This window comes from Daucus carota, chromosome 5 (genome assembly GCF_001625215.2).
Source record: "Daucus carota subsp. sativus chromosome 5, DH1 v3.0, whole genome shotgun sequence".
In the NCBI taxonomy this organism is placed as follows: domain Eukaryota; kingdom Viridiplantae; phylum Streptophyta; class Magnoliopsida; order Apiales; family Apiaceae; genus Daucus; species Daucus carota.
This window is the reverse complement of record NC_030385.2, coordinates 33,517,193-33,540,028: the sequence shown is the minus strand read 5'-3', so window position 1 is coordinate 33,540,028 and position 22,836 is coordinate 33,517,193. Positions and strand designations below refer to the sequence as shown.

General features: G+C 33.4%; 1 protein-coding gene across 1 annotated transcript; it reads left to right on the top strand.

The window, feature by feature from the left end:
- The first annotated feature begins 3,146 nt into the window (after positions 1-3,146).
- Positions 3,147-22,082, top strand: LOC108222957 (uncharacterized). The gene is made up of 27 exons (XM_064092820.1): positions 3,147-3,454; positions 3,616-3,681; positions 4,268-4,354; positions 5,679-5,735; positions 5,854-5,918; positions 6,030-6,202; positions 8,426-8,487; positions 8,617-8,700; positions 9,767-9,926; positions 11,038-11,153; positions 11,922-12,050; positions 12,886-12,957; positions 14,038-14,133; positions 14,518-14,595; positions 14,768-14,896; positions 15,202-15,378; positions 15,621-15,818; positions 15,977-16,090; positions 16,182-16,432; positions 18,601-18,646; positions 18,730-18,978; positions 19,329-19,559; positions 19,694-19,785; positions 19,948-20,173; positions 20,995-21,351; positions 21,540-21,613; positions 21,691-22,082. Exons 1-27 carry the CDS (start codon positions 3,347-3,349, stop codon positions 21,794-21,796), a joined length of 3,603 nt encoding a protein of 1,200 aa, XP_063948890.1. The 5' UTR covers positions 3,147-3,346; the 3' UTR covers positions 21,797-22,082.
- Positions 22,083-22,836: the final 754 nt, after the last annotated feature.

The following is a 22,836-nucleotide window of genomic DNA, read 5'->3' as shown; positions in this document are numbered from 1 at the left end:
ATATATTATTTCGTTATCAGTCATACCCATTTGTTGTTTAAATTTATCTAATTGTCTAAACTGACTTACAAAGATTCAGGGCTGTTTATACCTTTCTGCTGAGTTGTTCCGTGTTTAAAAATTTGTATTTCCCTCGTTATTTGTCATAAAATTGTGATCTTTACCAATTCTGAAACCTCGGAGAATGCTCTTTAAGTGTTTAGTTATAGTCTAATTGATATCAGTTTGTTTGCTTTATGAAAATCTGCTTTGAATGTAAACTGCTCCTGAGTAAAATTCTGCTCTGTTACTTGAACTTCTAAAATTCATAACTAATTCGTTATCTGTCCGTTTATTATGAATCTGGTCATTTTGGAATTCTTGTTGAATGTACTTTAATTCTACAGTTGACTATTTTCTCATATTCAGAAGTTATCTTTGGTTAATATTGAGATTTGTAACAGCATGCATGTTATTTATCTTATTCGATAAATGAAAATGTGTTAATTGTTATTATTTGTTAAAGTTTGATTTTGTTAAGACTTGTTACGTGACTTGCTCTTTATTGTTTAAGATGTACTATAAGTTAATTATGTTTTGTTTATTAATTAAATGTATAGGCTTTGTTCGTGTTATTAATTTCGGATTTTAAGTGTCGGCTTTGAGGTAAGTACTTTTTGACTTACTTTTATTTTCGAAAAGATATTTTGATTTTGTCAATTTCAGATTTTTGTTATAAGATATAAGAATTTTGTTTCGAAGCTTATAAGATATAAGATATGAGAATCTTTGAAGACCCAGTCTCTACGTTTCGAACCCGTTCGTAATTTACGCTATAGTTCCGGAACTAGCCTTAGATACCCTTAGTAGGCGCACAAGTGTGCAATTTTAGATACCTGCTAAGGGCGCGTGATTATTGAACTTTAGATTCCGGTCACTGGGTAAGTGTGGCAGAAGAATAAGAATAAGATCCCGGTCACTGGGAAAGTGTGACCGTAGAGCAAGACTGTGGTATTGATAAGATTTTTGTTTCTGATCTGTTTTAAATTATGTTTGCTTTTAAAATATAAACTGTGGGTTGGATTTGCTTTTACAAGTGTTTTTAAAATTATTATTGTTTTGAGGAACAATGTTTTATAAAAACACCCACTAATTTCGAGATTAATTGTTGGTCAAATTGTTACTTGCTGAGCTGTGTAGCTCATCCCCTTTTACAGTTTTTCAGGTTTGATTTAAAAGCGAGTTGATGTGCATTGGAATTGGAGTTCGATGATATGAGATTTCGGATAAGTTTGACACGTGGATTTATAGATTTTAGCTGCGCCTTTGTAATAGTCATCTTTGTAATAGAATTTTAGATTAATAAATTCGTTGTAATTTAGTTTTGGATTTAGTTTTAATATTCCGAAAAGTCGGGATGTTACAATTATATTGTTATTTTACACCAACTATAAGAAAGATTGTAAAAGGGGAGGGGTTGAATACAATCTTTTACAAAAATAAAAGATTCAAGAACAAACACTTTAAAACAATAAACAGAAAACACCAAGTATTAAAAATACGGGTGGATTGAATGATCCACCCGTGAGATTTTATATAGAAGAATCTGTGTATTGATTACAATTCGCACAGCTGCTGGTTCATCACTTGAACAAATTCTAACTCTCAGATTTTCTCTCAAGTATTTCGAACAAGTTCAACTGATGCTACTAACTTGGTTATATACTCCAAGTTTTACAAAGCTTTTTAACTAGAATACAAATTGCACTCTAATCTAAAAACAATGCTGCACATCTTTGTCTTATGCATGCTTTCTGAGATGTCTTCATCTTTGACCATCATCTTGATTTGATCCAGATTGCATTGCATGAGATAAGAATGTTTCTGCTTCTTCTTTATTTTCCTAATTAGGCTTCCATGTCTGTTTTAGTGTAATTCGATCCACGTGATTTGTCAGACTTAAGCTCTTGTCACTTTCAACTGCTCTTTGCTTCATCAGTTGAAAGTTCTGGTTACTTTCAACTGCTCTTGACTTCATCAGTTGAATGTTGTGCTAGTCACATCAGTTGAACGAATTACAGACTTCATCAGTTGAATGCTGTTCCAGTCTCATTAGTTGAATTCCTCAGCATCATCAGTTGAATACTTTGTCTTCAGTTGAATGCTTGGTTTTCATCAGTTGAAACATGATCCAGTCTTCATCAGTTGAATAGTTACATCTCATCAGTTGAATATCCTTCACTTAGATAAAATTACATGGCATTGGATATTTACAATTAGCCATCCTATTCTACCCATCCGTTGATAATTCCCAATGATAAGAAATACAACAATTACAACTGAAATTTGATAAAGATTCCAAGTACGACATTTTACAAAATATTTATGTTATCATCAAAATTTTTTGATTCCTAACATATATCTTATAAAACAATACACGTGCGTATATATATATATATATATATATATTTAACTAAATAATTAATATAATCTTGTATAAAAAATCAATTCAAAAAATATGTAAAACTACACTTTTTTTTTGAGCTTTTGTCATTCGCAAAACTATAAAACTTTCATTTTATTATCAATTATCAATTAATTTCATTGTAATGTATTTATTTACAAATATATTCTTTATTTGTATTTTTATATAAAATTTTTTATATTAAGAAGAAACAAGTCTTGTGATGGATATGTGATTAGATACTCGATTCTATTGAATTCTTAAACGTGTGATTTGAATATGTGCATGACCAGATATCATGTTAAAACAATATATCAACTCGTCTATTTTTGTCAAAATTTTACAAGCAAAACTTTCGTAAGCTATATTTTAAAATATTACTGTCCTATTTGATAATTAGCACTAAGCGATTAACCGTAAACGGATTAAATTTAATTAATTGTTTTGATTAACAGATAGAATTAACAATTTGATGTGAAATTATTTGTCAAATTACATGCTTACACTATGTTAATCGGCTAATTATCAAAAAAATAAATCAGATGATTCAAATAGGGCCAATATTTATCATTTTTTCCTTTAAATATATAGAAGCGAGGCATGAATAAAATAAAATATAAAAAATATTTGAAAAGAAATTTGGCAGCGAATAAACGACCCCAATTGGTCGTAAAAACCTAGGTGATGCCATAAACCCTCTCTGAGAAAAAAAAATCTCTAATTTGATTGGTAAAATACTTGACACACTGCAGAGTGCAGTCTGCACTACAAATCTACATTATTGTAATCTTATACACACACACACACACAAACACAAACACACTTGCTTACACACATTGATGCGGAGTTGAACTTTTTCACTCCTTTCAGATCTGTTTAGCTAGCAGATCACTGTTATTTAACATGACGATTCTGCATCATCTGCTCCTCATCGCTTGCATATTCATCTCTCTCAATCCAATCATTCCTGCGATTGCTGATTCTATTCTAGGTTGCGGCGGATTCGTCGAGGTGAATATCTGTTTCCGTGTGTGTTAGTTTTATTTACTTGTCTAATTATCTAATTTAGCCAGATTAAGTTTCGATTATCGAATCAGTTTCGTTTTTAAGTTTGTTGCGGCGGCTAATTTTTTGTCTTACATTTGATTATTGCTAATTAAATTTGGTGCTAGGCGAGTTCGGCTTTGATTAAGTCACGGAAGGCAACTGATGCGAAATTGGATTACTCACATATCACGGTATTGGTTCTGATTTCTTCGTGCTTTTGTTGTATTTTGCGTGATTGGGATGAGCTTTTGGAGTTTCGTGCTTTGGTTATTTGGTATTGATGATTTGATGTCATAGTTGACCCTATAGGACAGGTTGGATGATGCATTTTACTCTAGCAAACAGTATAATCTGTACAATCATGTATTGTTTTATTAAGTCTGTGAATGTTTCTGTAGATGATTATTGTTAGTTAATTGGGTGGTAAGTTGCGTGTTTATAATTTCAAAATTGTTAGTATGAGTTATAATTTTTAGTCACAGCTTGAGAGTTGGTACATTCCTTCTTTTGTTTTCTTAGGCTTGTTATAAATTCATAATTTAGCTATCATGCATTGGAATGAAGCGCCCTTCATGTTAACCTCTGTATCGGCTTGAAACTAGTTTTATGTCGATGGCAAGTGCTACTTGTATAACAAACTAATTATCTTTGTATGTTGCAAGTAATTATCTACTACTGTAATCGATTTTAGCTGAGTTCTTATTGCCAGTTGAACACCAATGCTTATATGCAATATTAACATATGTGAGCTAAAAATTGGAATTTAACACTCTGCAGGTTGAGCTTCGGACTGTTGATGGATTGATGAAGGATAGAACACAGTGTGCTCCAAATGGCTACTACTTCATTCCGGTTTACGACAAGGTATTTCGCTGTGTATTATGCATTTTCTGCTCAAGTTGTACCTTTGGTGTGTTGGTCTGCACAAACTTAAAATACTCAATTTAGCAGGGAAATATGAACTTAATTTTTCAGGTTAATTACTTTGGTTCTTGCTTAGTAGAATTGTATGTACATGTGCACAGTACATCCCTTATTTATTGACAGGGTTCATATTCTTGGAAAGGAATGCAGTTCAAAATTTCAAATTATTTCAATAAATTTTGTCTTATCTTGTTTCACATTAAAGTGTATATTCATTTTTCGTTATGAATAAAACTTTATCTTGGGATGAAGCGAATTTATGTACCTGCATAAGAAATATCTGGCTAGATGCTTGGTGTTTTAGTGAGATTGGAATATGTAAAGCAATTCAGTGCCAAATACTGAGAAGGGGAAAAGTTTGAATATAACTCTTGCCGAAATTGAATATTCTATATACTAGGATTGGCTTTGAGTTCACCTGGTCCCGGTACCTCAAAAACTGGATTGATGATTAGTCAAATATACATGTATGCTCAACCTTGATTCCTAATGAATTGACGATCACATACACTCAATTTTTTTGGGCCTTACGGATTAAGTTAATGTAAACAAAGTGGTTGAACTGCTAGGGTTTGAAGCCAGTGCAAGTTAAAATTTAGGAATCAATTACTTTAATTATTATGTTTTTTGATGGAACTGATATAATGACATAGGGAAACTTGAGTTTGAAGAAGTGGCTTCCTCTTCATAGCCTATTGGCTATATCTTCATTGCTTAAATTTAGTTTGTAGTGAGTTGTGGATGAATCCAAGACCTAATGGCCTTTGCAGCCTGTAAGAGCAAGTCCAAGAGATGCCTTATATCATGTCCTAAGTTATAATTTAGGGCATTTGATGAAAAAAGTTGATCCAACAATGTCCTAGTGATGCCTTATATCACTAGGACAACCTCTTCAAGCCCTATTTTTGAGGCACCTCTCTCCTTGCCCTATTCTATATTTTATAATAAATTCTTATCAGTACTCTCATCCTCTCTCTACTTTATATTATGCTTTAATGATAAAAGAGAATCTTTAATGATAAAATATTAAACAAGTATTGAGAATAAGGCACATTGTTGGAGTTGAAGTTAATAATATATGTCCTAAACTACTAGGACATTATTTTTTATAATTATATTTAGGGCTTGAACTATGACACTGTTTGACTTGCTCTTATGTCATAGAATATGTAAACTTATATACATTAACAAGGCTATCTTTATATTTGTGTAGCATACCTATAGTATGAACGAGTGGTTCTAATGTAAAAATCTTCCACTACAGGGCTCCTTTGTGATTAAAATAAAGGGACCTCAAGGGTGGTCATGGGATCCTATTCAAGTAAGTCCCATAGTTTGTTTTTGTTATTAATTAAATAGTTCTTGTCCTTTCTGAAAGAGCTATATGTTGTAAATTCCCTTATCATAGTATGTTATCTGACATGTACTAATTTTTGTAGGTCCCTGTTGTTGTTGACCACAATGGTTGCAACGCCAATGAAGATATAAATTTTCAATTCACAGGGTCTGTCTTACTATGACTGCCATGTAGTCTTGTTTCGTTTGCAATTATAACAATATTTCTGCTATGTTATAATAGAATATATGTTTCCACTTCTAAGTTATTCCTTTCCAGGTTCACTGTATCAGGTAGAGTTGTTGGAGCTGTTGGTGGAGAGAGCTGCTCGCACAAAACTGGTGGTCCATCAAGTGTAACAGTTGAGCTTTTGCATCATCCCTCGGGTGCTGTTGCTTCATCTGTTTTGACATCCACTGATGGAAGTTACTCCTTTTCAAATATTATTCCAGGTTTGGAGATTGTTTTTCTCTTTACTAAAGCTTATGTAAATATGCATTATGGTTTACTTGCATGGGAAACTCATTCAGTCATTTATCTGTTTATAAAATACATAATACTTTAAAGAGGTTCGTATAAATAGTTAGTTTTCAAGAAGGTTGGACAGTTGAGTATCAAATTTCAAAATTGTCCACTCTTTTATGTAACTAATGGAGTATTGTATAGATATTAACCAATTGACTTGAAGATTATTATTTTATCCAATGACTAGTAGCTCTGCTCTTGTAGTCGATTCACCGTAATGTATATGTGTATATAGTTATATACATGTTCTCGTTATTTGTATCAGCAGATCCATCTTTATTTAACTTCATTCTTCCTTAACAAAAATTTCTTCATACTCTACCTTTTGTATCAGCATGATATGTGATATACTAAATCATCATTGCATGGAATAGGATAGTTGACTCATGATCTGAAGACATGGTATTCATGAACACCCAAAATTCAAATAACAATGTCAGTGTATTCTCCAACCCAACATTTGAGTTATGTAGCAACTTTCCATTGAAGGTGCTGCTTTCCCATATTGCCTACATGTGTAAGTTGTAACTATGTTATGTAACTTATGGGGTTAATTATCAAATTGGGCACTCACTTCACATCAATATATCATCCGGGGCACTCTCGAATTTTCGGTCTCATTTGAAACACTGTTTTCAGAAATTGTATCAGTCTTAAAAGTAAAAAGTTAAATTCAAAAACAAATCGACAGTTTGAGATGCGTTACTCATGGGGATTTAACACAGTAGGCTATAGAGAATATGTAGGTACGATTAATTGAATTTCTGCGTTCAAAAAATGGCTATATATGTATTATTAGGGTTCTTCATAACCCATCTCTTCCACCATCAATTTTATCCATTTTTTGGATGCGGAAATTCAATTAATTGTACCTACATAATCTCTATAGCCTACCGTGTTAAAGCCCAATGAGTAACACTTCTTAAACTGTCGATTTATTTTTGAATTTAACATTTTATTTTTAAGACTGATACAATTTCTGAAAACAGTGTTTCAAATGAGATCTAAAATTCGAGAGTGCCCCAGATGATATATCAGTGTGAAGTGAGTGCCCAATTTGATAATTAACCCGTAACTTATGTTACTATTCGAGACTCATTTCATTGTATTTATCATAGAGTTCAATCATAGATAAGTTAATTAGGAGGTTATATTAGGTTATGGGAGTAGAGTACTAAAATGAATTGTTTCTATTATCCGACTTTGGTAGTGGATTGTTATTACAAGATATATATTAATTACCTTAGTTTGCCTTCTATTAGTATTAGTTTAGGGTTCTACTTTTGTAGAAGGATATTTAATATTCTATTGCATTCAGATATACTGAATTATGCTGATTATTGAGAATCGTCCTCTCTTAACTATGGGTTGTGATTTGCGATCTATCATCTTTTTCCCATCTTTAGTTTGGAAACCCTAGGTTAGCGGAATTTTTTTGCAGTCAACCCACCCAAGTATATCTTCTTACTGTTTTATTACATAAATTTCTTGTTTGAAATTCGTGTCTTACATCCCTATCTTTGCATTTACATCACAAGAAGTTATCCCATTTTAATATAGGAGAAATAGAATGATTTCAACTCTATTTTTAGAAATTGAAACAGTATAAATTGTTTGAAATTCGTGTCTTACATCCCTTTATCTTTGCATTTACATCACAAGAAGTTATCCCATTTTAATATAGGAGAAATAAAATGATTTCAACTCTATTTTGAGAAATTGAAACAGTATAAATTGTTTTTTTTTATCCTTTTGTTTCATGAACACTCACTGTCAAATTATGGATGATTCTGGTTGTTATCAACTTTCCAAGCGGATTATCATCTATATCAAAACCAACCAAGCTCAAGCAGCTTGTACCAAACTCAGATTATTTTTTCGAGCTCGAGCACACCATTCATTAAATGTTTTCATATTCAAGCCATCTACTATTTACTATGTGTAAATGCATGGGCAGAAAGAATTGAGATTAATAAATCTTTGATTGATTAAGTTGAAATTTGTTTTATTTTTATGTTTTGTTTTATATTTTACATATAGTTTTCTCAAGTAATAATTTTCACTGTAGGAGTTTTCAGTATAGTAGGATTCCTTAATTATTAGTAGCACTACAAAGGCCTGGTTATTCTAAATAAAATTCTGGAATATAGGGAATTACAATGTACGTGCTGCACATAATGATTTGCCCATTGAAGTCAAAGGTTCCACAGAGGTGTGATTACTATCCACAAAATTCTCTTTTTTTAGTTACTGCCTTTTTCCGGATATCTTATTCTTTAAGGGATCCTACATTGCTACAACATTCAATGTTCTAATACTGTGAAATTGACATCTATCATAGGTGGAACTGGGCTTTGGAAACGCTGTAATTGATGACATTTTTTATGTCCCTGGCTATGATATTCATGGACTGGTTGTTGCGCAGGTGATAATCTTTTCTTACTCTTCCGCCCCATTGTCCACAAGATTATTATTTATGATCTACTTATTAAAGTGCTAATATCTATACTGTGCCAAGCTATAATCTTTCTTTTAACTAATAGACAATAAATGCAGCTTGTACCATTCACTTCCTATGCTAAACAACCAGTTCTTCTTGCTAGTATAAAAAGGAACCAATCCTTCCTAAGGTTTATACTAAGTAGTTATCAATAAGAGACCTCTCATAAATATAATTATATGCGTATGTTAAGAGAGAGAGAGAGGGAAAGGGAGATGCATAGCTATAGTATAGAACTAAGTTTGCGTAATCACCACTTCAATTCATAGCAATTGCTATAGTCATTTTAGCTTAGCATTGGAGTCTCTCGTATAGTATGTTTGGATAGGGGGCTGAGCCGCTGAGGTTAAGGAAGGGGAGGGCTGGGTTGGGTTGGGTTGGGTTGAACCCATAACTTGTTTGGATGAAGGGCGGCAGGGGGTGGATGGTAGGCTGGTATGGTAGTTAAGGTTGATTTTTTTTTAATATGTAAAATAAGTTTTATAATTATAATTAAAGTCTCAGAATCAAAGTTAATATATATTTAAAAGATTGAAAATTAGTTTATTTGCCAATAAACAAATAGGAAATACACTTTTCTATTCTGACAACCTAGAAATGATCTATTTAGTATACTTCATTGTAAAATTTGAAATAATATGTACGAGTTTTTCACATTCTAAATAAGTTGGTATTTTTTATCTTTTTGTTTCAAGACTGTCATGTTTACTATGTAGTTGTATTATTTCTAGTTTATCAGTTATTTGTGCATTCACGGACAGGTTCTGAATGTTGGATCCGTTAAATATTTTAAATAGCATTAAGAAAAGATCTGTATTGAGATTGCTTGTAAATTCCCACTTCATTTTTGTTTAACTAAGTTTTTATATCATGGACCAGGTTTTTAAAAGGGCAGAGGATAATTTAAGTTTTTGTCATTATTATTCTAATAATAAAACTGACATCCTTTTAAAATTAAGCTAATGCATATTTACCAACCTTTCTTATGCAGGGAAATCCTTTATTGGGTGTTCATATATATTTATATTCAGATGATGTCTTGGAGGTAAATTGTCCTCAGGGTTTTGGTGATCCTCCAGGCGAGAGCAAAGCTCTCTGTCATGCTATATCTGATGCTGATGGAGTGTTTAAATTCAAATCTATCCCCTGCGGTAACGCGCTTGCACATATGTGGCTTCCGCAATTAACTGTGTTTTTTATGTCATTTTTTTTCCTTTAAAAAATGGCTACTTCCTTGCAAATCTATTTTAATTATGTGCATTTAGGTGTCTTCTTCATCGTGACCCTTGGGACATATACCCTAGGAAGCACGGACTCGAATAAGGCGACACAGGACTAGGGGATTCGCCAAACGGCGTAGAGTCTTGGATGCGGGATCTGGCAAATAAATAAATAAATATATATGTTTATGATAAATTTTGGATAAGTACAAAATTTAACATTTTCATTAATAAGTCATATCCATTACAAGTACTGAAAGTTTCACTCCTAAAAATAAGGTACAGAGGCAGAGATGATGAGATTTGTATGAATATATAAAAGATGTGTATATATAGGCAGTTGATGTTAAAATAAGGTTACAAAGACATTGTGCTGGGCTTTTTCTTACTTGGATTGGGCTTTTCTTACTTGGGCCGAGTCTCAAACGTGTCTGCCCCAAGTCGGGGCCGAGTCCAACCCCATTTGCGCCCCAACTCTCCACCTGGCGAGTCCAGTATACACTCAGCTGAGTCGGACTTGCATACGGCAGCCAAAGCGAAGAGTCCGTGCTTCCTAGCGTATACCACAATGATAAATTCTTTAGTTTGAAATTTATGAATCAGGTCTACAAATTGAATGTGCATCATTTACTTCGAATTTGTTTTTATTATTACAGGAGCATTATCATATTATTTATACCCAATTTTCATTCATAGTTCCAGTTAGTAGACTTTACCTTAACCTAATGTTTGACCGAGAAAGTGAGCTTGGTGACTGGTGACTGCCAATAAGTTGTTCTGGTGTGGTCTGTCTTTGTTTTATCTTCTGCTTACTTATGCTGAATACATATTTGGATTATCATGTACTCAACCAAGATGCTAATTTTCATTAACCTATGATTTTGTATGTATTTTACCTATTAATTGTTGTGTCTTGTGTGTAAGGACATGAATTTTACTGGCATCTGTATTGTCATGTTGTATTTGAAAAATTAATGCTAGTTTTGAACTCTACTATATAATATATTAGTCTATTATTACAGAACTTGTGTCATATCTGCAGGGTTATACAAGCTGATTCCATACTACAAGGGAGAGAATACAGTGTTTGATGTTTCACCTCCATTCTTGTTTGTGTCAGTTCAGCATGAGCATGCAACCGTCCCTCAAAAATTTCAGGTACACTGTACATTTCTTATATGATGGATCATGGATACTTGGCATTATTGTTTTGTCTTGCTATGTAATGTGTAAAACATTTCTATTGGTTCATGCTTTCTTCAACATGCATATTTTCCACAGTGACTCAACTACTTGAGCCGTGGACTTCTGTGGTGCAACTTCACATCATAATTGTTTGAACTTGTATCTGGTGCAACACATAATGTACAACCCATACAGTATTTGTTGATCTTCCTCTTCCATTCACAGATTTGATTTTTCCACTTTCTTAAGTTGATCCATTGAATTAACTCCATGGACTATTTTTCTTTACTCTTTACCTTCCACGTTCGTTAGAAGGTAACCATATAATCCCACTCTATGCCTAGGTACTATTAGCTCTATGGAAAAAGAACAAAAATGATTCCATGGTATAACTGATGGACTAAACCTTGGTATAGAAAAAGAGCACATATTATGTATTAACTATTAATTGAAAGTTGAAACAAACATAGCCTAAATCCAAACCGTAATTATGGATATAAATGCATCTTTTAAGCCCCCGAGATACTGCAATATTTTTGCATTCCAAGTACCTAAAGGTATACATCAAGAAAGATTCATTAAGGTAGGTCTTTTTGAAGGGTTCAAGTGGTTTACTATTGAGTCATGACTTTGTTGATGCTAACTTTACAGCTTAAAATCTGAATCTTTGATGACTTCTGGTATTACATTAGCCTGCCATAGTAGTTTATGATTTGATTTTGGATTTTTTTGGGCCTGCAGGTTACTGGATTTTCTGTTGGTGGTCGTGTAGTCGATGGAAATAACAAGGGAGTGGATGGTGTAAAGATTATAGTAGATGGCCAAGAAAAGTCTATTACCGATAAAGAAGGATTTTACAAGCTTGACCAGGTAATGTTATTCCACGAGCGAGATTTTTACATGAAGTGCTTTTCGACATTGTCTCGAAATATCGAATTAATTTTAAAATGTTGTACATCAAATTGACTTTTGCTACTCAATTCATACTCATACTTGAGTTGGTATTGCTATACTCGCATGTAATTTTGATACGCAACTTTCTTTTATTTTTATAAGAATCTGAATATTAGATACTTTGCACGGTTTTGATGCCTACCAAGAATATTTTGCATGGCATACAAGCCTGTAACTAATATAAAGAAAGTTCTCTTGTTATCCTTTTATCAAGTTATATTATTTTTTGTCTGACATATCAGATTGTTTCCACTTCATTGGCTGTTGAATTCAGTAAAGGTTCTTTTTCTTCTGAAGCTACTGGTATTTGTAAAACTGACTATCTGTATCTCTTGATACAAGTCATTCATTCTAGCAGTGTATTTTACGTGAAATCGTGCTAGGGATATATGTTGTTACGAGGGTAAGTTAAATCTATTGTTATGTTGGCCATTGAAAAAAGGAACACCGGGCACCTATGTTGAGTGGGAACAAAGAAATTATATATAACTGATTTGCAGCTGCTCATTTATCTATTTGAACTTTCAATTTGAACCATCATATCCTTATGTACCTACATGTGCTAGTGCCTTTGTATCCGGACATGATATACTAGTTTTTACCCATGGAGATTTGCTATTTGCACATTTGCTACATGCATGTTATGAACCCAAGTATCATCGTGTAAATTGGTACCAGGGTTATGTGACTTTTACAGTCTTAGCTTGTGGAATTTACTGTGGACTCAACAGTTTTTCTATTTTTTTTCCAGGTGACATCTAAACGTTATACAATAGAAGCAAAGAAAGAGCATTACAAGTTTGACAAACTGCATGATTTCATGGTAAAAGGATTGTAATACTTGTTACATTGTATATTTGGGGCACCATAAAATGGTTAAATTTTCTCAATAGTTTGACCAAAGGCTTATTTGTACTCTATATCTTCTTGTTAGGATGTTTTACAAAAAAATTATCCTTAAAAAGTGTGGATGTCCTGAAGAGTGTTCTTTAAGAGAGGGACCCATAAAAACATTCAAAACCTGAAAAGTGCTTGCCAATTGTGCTCAAGAGTTTCTTGAGGATGTAGTCTATGAAAACAATTCAATACTTTTTAGGGAAATACTCATTGGTACCATTCTGATTTTGGCCTTTTCAAGTGGCGCCATTTTGCAATTTTGGCTTATGAGTGGTACCCTTGTATTCTAATTTCTAAGTCTCTCTCTCTCTCTCTCACACACACACACACACACACACACACATGGGGTCATGTTCCTCTTAGAACCATTAGCCTAAGAACCCTTAGAACCTTCTAGTATTAATAGGGTTCTGCAGCAGAACTGTACATGCAAAAAGTGTCGTGTTTATGTATTATATTTTAAAATTAATTTTGAATACACACAACGATGCAAAAAGCATGTATTTAAAATCTAGTTAAAATTTAAGGTTCTGCAGCAGAACCTTAGTGGTTCCATGGTTCTATTTTAAGGACTGATTCTCTCTTGAGCGCGACCCTATATATATATATATATATATATATGTATGTATATGTATGTATGTATGTATGTATGTATGTATCATACTATTTCATTACCCAAACGTTAAAGTACCACACATAGAAGTCAACAAAATAATGGTATTTCTGAAGTTATAAACCATTTTTGTTCAAAAATTTGGAGGATTATATATTTTAATGTAGATAGTTACGGGTGTTGAAAGTGTGAAAACACTGAAGTTTAAATAGCTTATTAAGTCATTTTATAAATTTTAGCGTTTATGTGACATTTAGTTAATGGAATCCCTTCTTTTTATTGCAATTATTACATAGACCCCCAATGGTGTATTAGTTATTACCACTCCCTCTATCTCTCACTGACTCGAAAACATTTATATTCATCTGTTTGGCATATTTATTTGTTGGTTAGGTTTTGCCAAACATGGCTTTGGTTGATGATATTAAAGCAATCTCCTATGATGTCTGTGGCCTAGTAGAGACGGTCTCTCCTGGGTATAAAGCGAAGGTGATTACAAGTTTCTTTTGTAATGAATTGTTTACATCAATATATTCTGCATGCTACCCTTTACAAGCATCTGTTAGAAGGCACATGACTTGTAATTTAATACGCACATGCAATTATGCAATTTGTAAACATGTTTATTACATTCCTAGAAATTTTTGGTATTCAATAATTTTGAGGTAGGTATTGGGACTCATCTTATTTATATATTTTGTCATAAAATATATTTGGTAAGAATATCTTCTCTCGTTCTATTTATTATTTTAATTTCTGTGCTAGGCATGAAAGTTCCATTTGATAACGTGCTATTATATTTTACATATTTGCCATCTTGTGCATAAACCTTGTGTTATATTCTTATATGTATCGATTATGCATGTGTATCAGGTTGCTTTAACTCATGGACCAGAGAATGTTAAGCCTCAAGTAAAACAAACTGATAATAATGGCAATTTTTGCTTTGAGGTATGTTGATACATGTCTAGTTGGTAGTTTTCTAATTTTATTTTTTCTATGTCTATACTTCTGTTATACTTTATCCTCCTAAGAAATATAACAGTTTCCAAGAACCACACTGTTAGGTTGGAGGCGAATTTTTCAAATTGATAAATTTTATTTCTTCTCGAGTGGTTTTCAGGTTCTGCCGGGTGAGTACCGCTTGTCATCTTTTGCAGCCAAGCCTGAGAGTTCTCCAGAGCTCTTGCTCTTGCCTCCTTATGTTGATGTCAATGTCAACAGGCCTTTACTAAATGTCAGATTCCATCAGGTAGTTGCAAAGGCTGCTCAGAGCCTCAGACTAATCTATTCTACCTTACCCTGCCTCCTAAATTGTCTACTTTTTTTTTTCCTTAAAAAAATGTCTTTTGTTGCTCACCTAGTAATATGGAGGAACACCATAACTAAATTTGAGAATGTTATTATGTGAATCATTGTCTCGCTTCATATTCTTCTTTAAATAATTTCCAGATATTGAATAGAATGTATGTGCTGTTGGCCAGGTAGTCACTGTGGACTGCATTCAATCATTCAGGTTTTACATTACTAACAGAATCTATTTTTGGAATGAATCAGGCACAAGTAAATGTTATTGGTTCAGTCATGTGCCTGGAAAATTGTGGCTCTTCTGTTTATGTTACCCTTGTAAGATTGGGTGGGAGCAGTAAAAAAGAGAGAAAGACAGTTAGTTTGACTGATCAGAGTAGTGAATTTCTGTTTCCTAACATCCTACCAGGGAAATACAGACTTGAGGTATTGTGCTTGAGTTTTGCACTTTTATTTTACTTTTTCCTGCGTATTACTGAATTTTTTTAATTAGATAAATTTATCTCTTATGCTGAAGCATGAACACTTATGGGTAACAGCATGCCTGCCTTTTGTTATTTTGTCAATACAGCCTTAGAATTTCGTGGGAGTAGTTCTTCATAATATTGTGACTCCTGAATTTATTATTTTCATTAATCTCATTTTTGAACCACTGCTTCCATTTTTAGGTCAAGCGCCAGTTTCCAGGATTGTCAGAAGATAACTGGTGCTGGGATCAAAATTTTTTTGATGTGGATGTTGGGACAGAGGATGTTAATGGGATTTCATTTGTTCAAAAGGGTTACTGGGTCAATGTTGTCTCCACTCATGCGGTAGATGCGTACTTCACTCAGCCAGATGGCTCTCACGTGAACTTGAAAATTGAGGTTGCGCTCTTCTGTAATTTTTTTTATATAATTCAAATTTTACGTGACACCTTAAATATAAACATTTAGCAAATAAAAAAAATAAATATAAACACTGCTTTCGTGTACAAAACTGATCGTTTTTCTTTCATTTTTTGCTGTTGTCTGATAAATTGCAGAAGGGTTCACAAAAAATTTGTGTAGGAACTCCTGGAGTACATGAACTTCACTTTGTAAACTCGTGTATTTTCTTTGGTAGCTCACCCGTGAAAATTGATACATCTAATCCTTCGGTATGACTCTTGGTATACATTAATTTCCTCTGATAACATCGTAATTCATTTGGAATTCCTACTTAACTAGCTGTTTTTGTTGTCTCTATAGCCTGTGAGTCTAAAAGGAGAAAAATATCTTCTGAAAGGTCAAATATCTATTGAATCAAGCTCCCTCGATGGTTTAGACACGAGCGCTGACACAATTTTAGTAGACATTCTAAACAGTGAGGGTTTATTTGTTGAGGGTACTAGTGCCAGATTTGTAGGTGCTAGGAATGGTCAATCCGACGCGTCTATCTTCGAATATTCATTATGGGCTAATCCTGGCGAGAAGCTTACATTTGTTCCTCGGGATGCAAGGTACATAGCTTAGTTGTTTTCTGTTGCAATACATATAGAATTTGGTATTGTTGTCCATGTTAAAATCTTACTTTTTCCTTCAGTCTGTTTACAATTTTGTTACTGGGAACAGTCTTTCATCTTTTGCCTTGAAAACCATATTTCTTATAAAATGAAGCACGTGTAATTATTTTAGCTTCTTGGATTCAAACCTGTCAAAAGCTTATATATGGATGTGGTTGAGATAATATATACCTTGTCGCCTCATTAGAGCATGACCTATTTGAAATTATATTAATGCCTTTTTGTTGAAGGCACATGCACTTACCTAAAGGTTCTGTTGAGGTTTTAAGAGACTGACACTACTTGGACACTTGTAAGAATGTATCAGCAAATTTGCCTAGTTATGTAAAGAAATGAGGGACAGAGGGAGCCACGGCCTGAAGGGAAATTATGGGAAAAGTGCTTAACTGAGAAACAGTTGGGAGCAGAGTTTCTGCTGTATAGGAAGAACCTAGGAACAGTGGGGGTCTTGATGAGGACAGAGATTATTTGAGCTTCCAGTTCATATATCACTATTTAGACCATTTAAAGTTCAATACACAATGCCATGTAGCCAACATATGGGTCATTTCAAGAAAGTTCACTCTGTAGTCCCATTTTTTTAAAACTGATAATTAAGCAAGCGGTATAGAGAGTACTAGTGATTGTAATAACGCCTAATGAGTGAATTTACTTTCCTCATATTGGGAGATCTTATAGGTACTTGAAGTTGCTTACAGTGCTTGTCTGTATTTTGTTGCGCATCATAGCTCACCGACATAAAATGTCATAGAATATATATGGGTCATGTTCAAGAGAGAACCATTAGGCAGAGAACCCATAGAACCCTTACCTTATTTCTAGTATTAGTTAGGGTTCTGCAGCACATGAAAAAAATGTCTTATTTATGTATTATATTTTGAAATCACTTCTAAACACACACAACGATGCAATAAAAACATGTATTTAGATTTAGATCCTGAAAATCTATGTAAAATATGGGGTTTCGCAGTAGAACCTTAGTGGTTCTATGGTTCTATTTTAAGCATTGGTTCTGTCTTGAGCGTGACCCTATATATATATATATATATATATATATATATATATATATATATATATATATATAGGATAGGATCAAATAAAAACTTTTTTAAGTTACAAACTTACAAACTTATTTTTGAATTTTTTTGGTTCTCTCAACCTGTTAATCCTTAGTTATAGACAGTATTTATGTTGAAAATTATTGAAAAAACATCACAATTTTAAAAATAACGTACAAATAAATTGTGCATTCAACACATTTGTAACTGGGGTTCAACGTTGGGTGTAGAACATTAATTATCATTGTGTTGAATATATTTATGGAGATGCTTAAACTAGACCTCTGGGGTTCGGGTAGGTTCTAGAAAGAGAAATATTGGTTAATATAATACGTTTAACTTAGTTCTTACATCGAAAAATTAGTTTATGTACTTCTCCAACACAATTTTAATCGATGTTCAACAAAATATCTTAAAAAAATGTTGAACTCAAGTTATATATTTGTTGAACGAAAAAAGTTTGTAAATTTGTAAGTTTGTACCAGAACCCTCCCCTATATATATATATATATATATATATATATATATATATATATATATATATATATATATATATATATATATATATATATATATATATATATATATATATATATATATATATATATATTAATTATGCCTGCCACGCTGCCACTGCCCCTCCTTGCTTCCTAGGTTCTTAATGTATTATGCACCTCATTCCAGATTTCCAGTTGTATCTTATTGAAAAGTCATTGTTATCTTCAGTTGGTATCCCTAGAACTTTTTGGTTATTTGATTGAAAAGTCCAACCTAGTTCTTATCCGTGTCTTATAGCCTATAGGGGATTTCTAAATTACAAGTAATTGGTTACTGGAACAAATTGTCACGAGTTGAATTGGTATGATTCTGAAAGCTTATATTGTTGGATTAAAATGAGGATGTTTGTCAACTCTACCTCGGTCTTTCATATGCTTGTAGCTTGTTGTGAACTGCAATTGTCTTGCTATTTCTATTCCCTTTATCCTTTTTCCATGCAATTGATGCAATTTAACTATATTATCTTAACCTGGCCTATATATGTTGCAGAGATAATGGTGAAAGGAAAATCTTATTTTATCCTAGACAACATAAAGTAAGCGTGATGAAAGTTTTAGTTCAAAGTCAGATTTCACCTGGCATTATTATTTTGTATGACATCTTCACCTTTTCAATTAGGTCGCAGTATCACAAGATGGTTGCCAAGCTGCCATTCCCTTATTTTTGGGTCGTCTGGGGTTGTACATTGAAGGATCAGTCTCTCCTCCCCTTTCTGATGTATACATCAGAATTATTGCTGGAGCAAATAAAGAAAATGCTCCAATGAAGCCAGCTGAAGTAGTACTTGAAACCACCACAGGAGGAGATGGTGTTTTTGTTGGTGGACCCCTATATGATGACATTACTTACAATGTTGAAGCTTCGAAGGTTTGTCTAGTATTTGATTTTAATAGACCACCCTAATTTATGATTTGCGATTATATTGAATTACTAGATTTTCTATTGTTATTGATAGTATGATTATTTACATTGCATAAGGATTTTTTATTCTCTCCCCGACTCTTTGGAGTGGTGGAAAGAAGGGCATAGGAAAAAAGTAAATGGCAGATTAACTCAATATCCATAATTCATTTTTGGAACGGTGCAGGCTTTCTTACAAAAATACTGTGAAGTCTTATATATATGCTTATGCCTGTGCCGTGCTTTATCTTCTCAATACTTGCGCAATGAAGTTTTCATGTATTATATAATCTTACATTTCATTGTTGTCTTTGCAGCCTGGCTATCATGTAAAGGCAGTCGGACCTTATTCATTTTCCTGTCAGAAGCTCAGTCAGATTTCGGTACATATATATTCAGAAGAAAATCCCAATGAACTTTTTCCTTCCGTTCTATTATCATTAAGTGGTGAAGATGGTTATAGAAACAATTCAGTGGCTGGTGCTGGTGGTACTTTCCTCTTTGATAACTTATTTCCCGGGAGCTTTTATCTCAGACCTTTGCTTAAGGTATGCAACTATATCAGGTGGGGGGGGTGGGGTGGGGGGGATTTTTACTGTTGTAGTTAATAGTTATACACTTATAATTGTTTCGTAAATTCTCCATATGTTATTTGATTGTTTGTATAATTCTTTATCTTTAGGAGTATGCTTTCTCGCCTGCAGCACAGGCAATTGAACTTGGTTCTGGGGAGTCTCAGAAAGTAGTTTTCCAGGCTACTCGTGTTGCTTACAGGTATGCCCATCTTTCCCTAGTAATTATTTCTTTGTGGTACTTCTCTTCACTATTTTTTTCATAAAGTTGCAATGGAAGTCAACTTCTACGCCGCTTTGTGAACAATAATTTGTATCTAACACCTAAAATGAGAACTTAAAGATTGTGGAACCTCTGTGACAGTGTGATGGGTTCTGTTACTCTGTTATCTGGGCAGCCCAAAGAAGGTGTTTTAGTTGAAGCCCGGTCAGAATCAAAAGGCTATTATGAGGAGACCCTGACAGATTCATCAGGAAGTTATCGCCTTAGAGGTCTCCTACCCAATACAGTCTATGTAATTAAAGTTGGGAAAAAGGGTGACCTTGATAATCAAATTGAACGCGCATCTCCTGATTCTGTTGTTGCGGAGGTGAGTCATTTGTACACTTGAATATATATTATATATTTGTTATAACTGCGTGAGTATAATTAATATTGTACTTTAGTATTTAAATTTTTAATCTAAGTAGGTAAAAAATATAATTTTTTATTGAACTACTCTATTTTTCAAGGGTGCTGGAAATTTATAAACAAAGTTAGAGACATGAAGAGTATATAGACACCCATTGACACATGTCGCACGTCATGCATTCTATATATTCATCAACCAAATTATATGGGGGTCTACTATAAACCAATATTTTAATATATGTATATGAGATTACCAGAGAGTTGTTGGATTCCTGCACCGGCTGTGTATGGAGCAGCTTAAAGAGATAATAGAAATGAAAGAGGGTTAAGACTTGTTTAGACACTATGTTGCTGATAACAGGTTCATTTGTGAATATGGTTATCACTTATCACTCTGAGATCCATACTTAATAGAAATATGTGATTCAAAACCAAACCAAGTCCATTTTTAGATCAAATTAAAATAATTGTTTTGGGTAGGGGTTTTGCATCCATATTTCCAGCTCAATTTCCAGCTCTTACTAAAAGCGCTTGAAGTATTTTGAGTAAGATTATCTTTCTAGTGGGCGTGTAGCCATGTACAACTCTCTCTATTGTTATCATATACAGTGCGAGATGATTGACTCTTTAGCTACCCCCCTTGTTGCAGTATATTAATTTTTGTGAAGTTACTTTTTTGCTCCTAACAATTCAAGTTTGTGGGTAAATACATTTTTTTGGTCTTTATGTTACAATCTACTGTTTGTCATTGAATAGGGTTATTTTGCATATGTTTTGTAGATTGGAGTAGGGGATATCAAGGATTTGAATTTTTTGGTGTTCGAACAACCACACATGACAATCATCAGTGGTCACATAGAAGGAAATAGAATTAAAGAGTTACGGGAGCATCTCAGGGTGGAAATCAGATCAGCAAATGACCCATCCAAGGTTGAATCCACCTTACCATTACCTTTATCCAACTTCTTCCAGGTAAAAGATTTGCCAAAAGGCAAGTATCTTTTACAGCTTCGATCTGTACTCCCTCCAAACATCCACAGATTTAAAACAGAAGTTATTGAGGTCGACTTAGAGAAACATACCCAGATTCATGTGGGCCCCCTGAATTATACTCTGGTAGAGGAGCACCACAAACAGGTTGGTTATACCCTTTCTGCTCTACTGATAATAGTTATGAAGTATCTATTTTGGGAAAATATTGTAATTATTTTTGTCAAGGACAATGGCGTTAATTAGATCATACCGGTCTCTTGTGTGTTTTAATCGTCCAAGGTGTGATATTGTTCACATAGATCCTTTAATGAAATTATCTTCTGGCCCTGCAGGAATTGACTCCAGCTCCTGTATATCCACTAATTGTAGGAGTCTCGTTGATTGGTCTTCTTCTCGGCATGCCAAGGTAGATGGAATGTTAATTTCCCATTCTAATCTCATAAAATTCAGCAAATTACTGATATATAATTCCACTGTTTGAAGATTAAAGGATCTATATCAAGGCACAATAGGAGCATCATTATCAGGATCCATGGCAAGTGCCAAGAAAGAAATGAGAAGGCCAACTATTAGGAAGAAGACATATTGAGGGACCCGTTTAGATCCAGATTTTGGCATAGAGATAGATCAAGGGTTAACACTAGTAAGACATTCTTCAGTTTCAAGTTATGCTATGAAGAACAATAGCTGCTTTTAGGTGAGGCCCTCTCAAGTTTTGTACCAAGTGAATATATGAATCTTTATCATGTTGTATCATTCCAAATTATAGTCTAACATTGAGGGCTTCTATATTAATAGTCCGAGATGAAAGTTGACAAAAAGCATCAATGCAATTTCATATCTAATTAAGCTAATAAAAGCTGAACTTAAATACATGTATCGGTTATTCAAAGCTTGAGGACTAAGATATATAGGCAATAGGATTGCAGAGTATGAACATACTGATATACTTGACAAGCTGTTCTGTTTCATATAATATCCCGACCTATTTTATGGATATGTTTTTCACTTTCTTTTCCCCACTTGAATTCTTCATCTTATCCCGTCGCCATCCTCTAACATTTTCATTGTCATCATTGTCTTTTTTTCCCACCATATTTGCTGCTATATAACAATTTATACTAGCAAGTAGTTAATATATATAAAGAATTCATATTTGTTCTCGAGAATAAGTAAACAAAAGAGATGTAAGAGATTAAATCATTTGAATTGCAGATGGACAAGTATTGAGATTTTTTTTATTTAAAAAAGACGCATCATAAAATGAGGGTGTATCCGATTTCTCATTAGTTTCTACGGCATCAGGAGTCAGGGGAGGGGTGTATATTTCAAACTTCAAAGAATGTGTTTGGATAATGCGATTCTGGGTATTCAATTTGAATTTTAAGTGACACATCAAATAGTGAGGGTATTCAACTAGAACTTATAAGAATCTTTTAAAATCTTCAGATATCCAAATTATGATGTACTTTTTTATATTGTTAAATACTAGACTTTAATGAATACTCCTCCGTTTTTTTTATACAAGTTGAAATCCGATTAAAATCTATGAGATTGATAGCTCTCTTATTATTTCTTGGTGCACGCAGCTGCTAATTGCAATAGAGATGGTCAAGAGGTGTAACATCA